This window comes from Procambarus clarkii, chromosome 40 (assembly GCF_040958095.1).
Source record: "Procambarus clarkii isolate CNS0578487 chromosome 40, FALCON_Pclarkii_2.0, whole genome shotgun sequence".
NCBI lineage: Eukaryota > Metazoa > Arthropoda > Malacostraca > Decapoda > Cambaridae > Procambarus > Procambarus clarkii.
Genome location: NC_091189.1, coordinates 21,258,517 through 21,266,149, shown reverse-complemented (window position 1 = coordinate 21,266,149; position 7,633 = coordinate 21,258,517). Strand labels below are relative to the sequence as shown.

General features: G+C 43.3%; 1 protein-coding gene across 1 annotated transcript; it reads left to right on the top strand.

Annotated features, from left to right (window-relative positions):
* The first annotated feature begins 339 nt into the window (after positions 1–339).
* Positions 340–2,504, top strand: LOC123748751 (large ribosomal subunit protein bL17-like). The gene is made up of 2 exons (XM_045730895.2): positions 340–373; positions 2,191–2,504. The coding sequence occupies exons 1-2, from the start codon at positions 340–342 to the stop codon at positions 2,502–2,504; spliced, it is 348 nt and encodes a 115-aa protein (XP_045586851.2).
* Positions 2,505–7,633: the final 5,129 nt, after the last annotated feature.

Sequence of the window (7,633 nt, the reverse complement as noted above, 5' to 3'; positions counted from 1 at the left end):
ACTAGGGCAAAAGCTGGAGTTGCAGGCAGGAGTGACAGGGAAGGTAATCCATTGGATAAGGGAGTACCTAAGTAACAGAAGACAGCACAACTAGGTGAATACACGCACACACACACATCCGTGGTTTAATAGGGCATGTATGGAAGCAAAGGAACTGAACCAAAGGGCGTGAAGGAACTTCTGAAATAACAGAACACCAGAAAGCAGAGAGAGAGAGATACCAGAGAACCAGGAATGAGTATGTTACTGTGAGGCGAGAAACAGAGATAAAGTGAAAATGATATAGCAAATAAAGCTAAGACCGAACCAAAGGTACTTCACAGTTACATCAGGAGAAAAATGGTGAAAGAACAGGTGATGAAACCTAAAACGGGTGAGAACAGATACACAGAGAATGACAAAGAGTTGTGTGAAGAACTCGACAAAAGATTCCAATAGGTCTTTACAAAGGAACGAGGTGAAGTCCTTGCCCTTGAAGAGGTGACAGTAAACCAGGCGGCCTTGGAAGGGTTCGAAATTACCAGAGGTGAGATTAAGAGGCATTTGTTGGATCTGGATGTAAGAAGGGCTGTTGGTCCGGCTGGAATCTCACCATGGGCATTGAAAGAGTGTGCAGAGGCACTTTCCTTGCCACTCTCCATAGTGTATAGTAGGTCACTGGAGATGGGAGACCTACCAGAGATAAGGAAGACGGCTAATATAGTCACAGTATACAAAAGGGTGACAGACAAGAGGCACTGAACTACAGGCCAGTGTCCTTGACTTGTATACCATGCAAGGTGATGGAGAAGATCGTGAGAAAAAACCTGGTAACACATCTGGAGAGAAGGGACTTTGTGACAAACCACCAACATGGGTTCAGGGAGGGTAAATCTTGCCTCACAGGTTTAATAGAATTCTACGATCAGGTGACAAAGATTAAGCAAGAAAGAAAAGGTTGGGCGGACTGCACTTTCCTGGACTGTCGGAAATCCTTTGCACAGTACCCCATAAGAAGCTTGTGCATAAATTGGAGAAACGGGCAGAAATAACTCGTAAGGTGCTCCAGTGGATAAGGGAATACCTACGCAATAGGAAGCAGAGAGTTACAGTGAGGGGTGAGACCTCAGATTGGTGTGAAGTCACCAGTAGAGTCCCACAGGGCTCTGTACTTGGACCTATCCTGTTTCTGATATACGTGAATGATCTTCCAGAGGGTTTGGACTCATTCCTCTCAATGTTTGCTGACGACGCCAAAGTTATGAGATGGATTAAGACAGGAGGACTAATTGAGGCTTCAAGAAGCAAGCACATCTAAGTGAATGCAACTAGGTGAGTACACACACTCACTCATGTGTGATCCAAGTAAAAACTGAGTTTGGCCTCGGTGAGTTCCTGCCGGAGGCTGGAGCCGTTAACAGCAGAAGGAGCTGTTAGCGAATGAGCTGTGTGTGTGTGTGTGTTGTGTGCACGCGCGTGTGTTGTGTGCACGCGCGTGTGTTGTGTGTGTGGGTTGTGTATTTGCGGGGAGTGTTGACCGTGAGTGTGTACTCACCTAAGTGTTCTTGAAGAGACAGGATTCAACTCCAAAGTCCCACCTTCCGAACAAGACGAGAATACAACTCTTCCAGTCTGGAAAGCCAACGACCAAAATAGACATAATTTCAAGCCTAGGTGAACAGAGGCATCAGATGTAGTTCCCCCGCCCTAGGCCAACGACTGACAGTCGGCAGGCATCCCACAACAGTTGATTAACTCCGAAGTACCTATTTAATGTTGTTGAAACTCCTGGGGAAAGCAGATGAAACCTCTTGGAAAAGTTGAGAAATTATTGATATAGACAATTACGCCATGAGACAGGAGACGGCTAAGCTATACTAGACAAGACTTGGCAAGGATAAGCTTGACTAGAATATACAAGGGGCCTGATTCACGAAGCAGTTACGCAAGTACTTACGAACGTGTACATCTTTCTTCAATCTTTGACGCCTTTGGTTACATTTATTAAACAGTTTACTAGCGTGAAAACTTCCCAATCAACTGTTGTTATTGTTATAAACAGCCTCCTGGTGCTTCGGAGCTCATTAACTGTATAATAATTGTAAACAAAGCCGCCAAAGATTGAGAAAAGGGTCGTAAGTGCCTGCGTAACTGCTTCGTGAATCTGGCCCAAGGTTCAGTAGGCTTAACTAGGCAAGGATAGGTTTGCAGCCACTCAGGAGGCTGAAGCAGCCACTGAGGAGACTGAGGCAGCCACTGAGGAGACTGAGGCAGCCACTGAGGAGACTGAGGCAGCCACTGAGGAGACTGAGGCAGCCACTCAGGAGACTGAGGCAGCCACTCAGGAGACTGAGGCAGCCACTGAGGAGACTGAGGCAGCCACTGAGGAGACTGAGGCAGCCACTCAGCAGACTGAGGCAGCCACTCAGCAGACTGAGGCAGCCACTCAGGAGACTGAGGCAGCCACTCAGCAGACTGAGGCAGCCAATTGTTCAGTTCCCACAAGAACAACGGAGGACCTCTGACAGGCAAGAGTTTTTCTGACCCTGGCGAGACCACTAGAGATGACCCTCAGGTAAATTCAGGTAAACACCATCCTCACAGGCGAAGATGTTCATTTCTGGTCACGTTAGTGAAGGACTTTTCATCCATGAGTTGTGTTGCTTTTAGGTGTCGGTTTGACCTCGTACAAAAGCGAGGTCAAACCAAATTATTTACCTGAATTTACCTGTGGTCGCTCTCCAGTGGCATCGACGAGGGTAAGAGGCATGTGACTGCAGGTCACTGACGATTATTTCCAAATGAAATTTGTAATTACAGAAATGTGTAGGTAAGTGGGGCGTCCATGGGTGTATTACCCCCTATGGGTGGTACACCCCATGTTGTCTGACATCCATTGTACTCACCTAGTTGTGCTTGCGGGGGTTGAGCTTCGGCTCTTTGGGTCCGCCTCTTAACTGTCAGTGAACTGGTGTGCAGGTTCCTGAGACTTGTGACATGTTGAGCTTGAAGTTCTTGTCCCTCGAACACTTAGGATGGTTTGTTGACCAGACCACACACTAGAAGGTAAAGGGACGAGGACGTTTCGGTCCGACCTGGACCATTCTCAAGTCGATTGTGACTCATCACAATCGACTTGAGAATGGTCCAGGACGGAAAGAAACGTCGTCGTCCCTTCACCTTCTAGAGTGTGGTCTGGTCAACATACTTTAGCCACGTTATTGTGACTCATCGCCTGCACTTAGGATGGTCGCACATGATGTAGCTATTGTGTCTAACCACAAACGTACGAACCCATACAACCCTCCTAAGTTGTCAAGGGGGGCGATGGGTTGAAAACTTCAGTATTACTGGGCTTTATATGTACTAGTGCATCGCATTATTAACGGACTCGTTGATTCCGTACAAAATGCGACGTATTAAATGAACACAAGAAGCCCCCGCATTCTTTACTCTTTAAAATAAAATAAAAATAAAAGAATTATCATCCCTCGTGTACCTTGTCTTTCCTATAGATGCAAATATAACTTTAAATACAATTATTTTGTAAATATATATATATATATATATATATATATATATATATATATATATATATATATATATATATATATATATATATATATATATATATATATATATATATCCCCTACCGGCCCCTCTACCCGTTCATACTATCCTGCTACAGTGGTGAGTCAAAACTGCTCTTTGGTGAACATGAAATCAGATCATGTGAAGGTGTTCAGCAAGGTGATCCTCTTGCTCCCCTTCTTTTCTGCTTAGTCTTAAAAGAAATCACCGAAAGCTTGTCCAGCGAGTTCAACATCTGGTTTTTGGATGATGGCACTATAGCTGGCACCGTAGACCACCTCTTGTCAGATATCAGGAAAATAAGGGAGCAAGAAGTAAGCCTGGGTCTCGTCCTGAACCCTTCCAAGTGTGAAGTAGTCTCCTCCAACCCAGACATCGTAGCTAGAATAAGGTCTGCCTTGCCTGGAGCCCATGTCATTAGGGCCGAGAACAGCACCCTCCTTGGAGCCCCCTCGGGTCTAACGCCATTGAGGAGATCCTCGACAAGAAAATCGCAGACCTTAGGAGGATGGAAGACAGAATAGGTGACATCGATGCCCAGGATGCTTTTTATCTCCTCACCAAATGCCTATCCCTTCCGAGGCTAACCTACTTTCTGAGGTGCGCCCCATCTTACAACAACCCAAAGCTTGACGAGTATGACCTCCTACTGAAGACCATGCTGGAAAAAGTTGTTAACCTCTCCCTCAACGAATGCCAGTGGAAACAAGCCACTCTTCCTGTCAGGCTCGGTGGCTTGGGTGTCCGCACCGCCACCCAAATTGCTGTCCCAGCCTTCCTGTCTTCCTCCTCAGCATCAGATGACCTGGTTAAGGAAATTCTACCTGACACCCTGAGTGATGTAGCGGGGATACAGGACCCCCACTACACGGAATGCGACACGAAATGGGGTGCCATGACAGACCCAGCACTCAGACCAGCCATGCCGAAAGCCAAGAAACAATCCAGTTGGGACAGCCCCATTGTAGACAAAGAAGCCACAGCTTTGCTGGAGGCAGCAACAACCCCCAGTGATCGTGCACGCCTCACAGCTGTGCAGGCTCCCCATGCAGGGGACTTCCTTCTAGCAGTCCCTATGTCTGCGACAGGCACACGTCTTGATCCGCAGGAGCTCCGTATTGCAGTCGCTCTCCGCCTTGCTGCCCGTATCCACACTGTTCACAGGTGTATTTTCGGCGAGGCAGATGCTGACGAATATGGATTGCATGGCCTGCACTGTGGAAAATCGGGTGGTTGGCACACTAGACACGACGAAGTCAACGACATCATTAAAAGAAGCCTTGCCTCTGCTCAGTGTCCAGCGGAGAGAGAGCCCCGCAACCTACTGAACCGTGACTCTGTTAGCTTTGCCGGCCGACCAGACGGAATCACACTGCGTCCGTGGAAGGGTGGCAGGCAGTTAGCATGGGACTATACTTGCGTATCCACCCTGGCAACGACATACATCACCCTCTCTGCCGGTACGGCAGGAGCCGCAGCGACACACAGAGAAAAACAAAAGTCAGTCAAGTACAGGCAATTAGATCAAAGGTACAACTTCGTTCCAATAGGGTCTGAGACCCTAGGCCCATGGGGTGAGAGTGCAAGAAGGTTTCTTAAGGATCTTGGTTCCAAGCTCATTGACACCACAAGAGACCCTAGAGCAGCAAGTTTTCTCTTTCAGCGCCTCAGTGTCGCGATCCAGAGGGGAAATGCCCGCTGCATCCTCGGTTCCTGCCCGGCGTCGGAGGAGTTCGAGGAAATCTACAGCCTCTAGGAAGCGAACTTTTTCTTGTGTCCTCTTAATGTTCATTTTTTGTATAAAATCAGATATGTAACTGTATAACCTTGCATAATAAAGTGTACATCATAATAAAAAAAAAAAGAGGGTGGTAGGAGAAGTGAACACTCTTTCGTATTCAGAGTTAAATGTCAAGTTTTTCCCTGAGTGCTCTGTGTTCCCTTCTCTGAGGCTGTGGGTCCCTATAATTGCACCAGTGGTGGTACCCCCCTATATATATATATATATATATATATATATATATATATATATATATATATATATATATATATATGTCGTACCTAGTAGCCAGAATGCACTTCTCAGCCTACTATTCAAGGCCCGATTTGCCTAATAAGCCAAGTTTTCATGAATTAATTGTTTTTCGGCAACCTAACCTACCTAACCTAACCTAACCTAACTTTTTCCGCTACCTAACCTAACCTAACCTATAAAGATAGGTTAGGTTAGGTTAGGTAGGGTTAGTTAGGTTCGGTCATATATCTACATTAATTTTAACTCTAATAAAAAAAATTAACCTCATACATAATGAAATGGTTAGGTTTATCATTTCATAAGAAAAAAATTAGAGAAAATATATTATTTAAGGAAAACTTGGCTTATTAGGCAAATCGGGCCTTGAATAGTAGGCCGAGAAGTGCGTTCTGGCTACTAGGTACGACATATATATATATATATGTCGTACCTAGTAGCCAGAATGCACTTCTCGGCCTACTATGCAAGGCCCGATTTGCCTAATAAGCCAAGTTTTCCTAAATTAATATATTTTCTCAAAATTTTTTCTTGTGAAATGATAAAGCTACCCATTTCATTATGTATGAGGTCAATTTTTTTTATTGGAGTTAAAATTAATGTAGATATATGACCAAACCTAACCAACCCTACCTAACCTAACCTAACCTATCTTTATAGGTTAGGTTAGGTTAGGTAGCCGAAAAAGTTAGGTTAGGTTAGGTAGGTTAGGTAGTCGAAAAAACATTGATTCATAAAAACTTGGCTTATTAGGCAAATCGGGCCTTGCATAGTAGGCTGAGAAGTGCGTTCTGGCTACTAGGTACGACATATATATATATATATATATATATATATATATATATATATATATATATATATATATATATATATATATATATATATATATATATATATATATGACCGAAAAAGTAAGATTAATAATTGTAACACGAATTTTCTCAATCTTTCGTACATTTCTTTTCACTGTTGGAGGTAAATCAAAAATCAATTCTCCAAAATTCATTTTTATTTCTAGTCTGACGCGACACGAGCGCGTTTCGTAAAACTTATTACATTTTCAAAGACTTTAGTTTACAAATACACAACTGAATAGAACTTACGCATCTCCGATTTTATATCTACATTTGAGTGAGGTGGATGGGGTGAGGTGGCATTAATAGGGTATTAATTTCATCAACGCAAGACAGAACAAGAGGTGGTATTAATAGGGTATTAATTTCATCAACACAAGACAGAACAAGAGGTGGCATTAATAGGGTATTAATTTCATCAACACAAGACAGAACACGAAACAATGGGCATTGAATAGAAGTGTTTGTAGAAAGCCTATTGGTCCATATTTCTTGATGCTTCTATATTGGAGCGGAGTCTTGAGGTGGGTAGAATATAGTTGTGCATTAATTGGCTGTTGATTGCTGGTGTTGACTTCTTGATGTGTAGTGCCTCGCAAACGTCAAGCCGCCTGCTATCGCTGTATCTATCGATGATTTCTGTGTTTTTACTAGGATTTCTCTGGCGATGGTTTGGTTGTGGGAAGAGATTATATGTTCCTTAATGGAGCCCTTTACTTTTTCCGTCATATTTAATAATATATGTCTACAGGAAAGACTGCTACCAAAATATACTAATATATATATATATATATATATATATATATATATATATATATATGTCGTACCTAATAGCCAGAACGCACTTCTTAGCCTACTATGCAAGGCCCGATTTGCCTAATAAGCCAAGTTTTCCTGAATTAATATATTTTCTCTAATTTTTTTCTTATGAAATGATAAAGCTACCCATTTCATTATGAATGAGGTCAATTGTTTTTATTAGAGTTAAAATTAACGTAGATATATGACCGAACCTAACCATCCCTACCTAACCTAACCTAACCTATCTTTATGGGTTAGGTTCGGTTAGGTAGCAGAAAAAGTTAGGTTAGGTCAGGTTAGGTAGGTTAGGTAGTCGAAAAACAAATAATTCATGAAAACTTGGCTTATTAGGCAAATTGGGCCTTGCATAGTAGGC

Coding starts and splice junctions, on each gene's coding strand:
- LOC123748751 (XM_045730895.2), top strand. CDS start 340: ATGGTGAAAGAACAGGTGATGAAACCTAAAACGG. Junction 374..2,190: donor GGTGATGAAACCTAAAACGG/GTGAGAACAGAT, acceptor ATAGGTTTGCAG/CCACTCAGGAGGCTGAAGCA.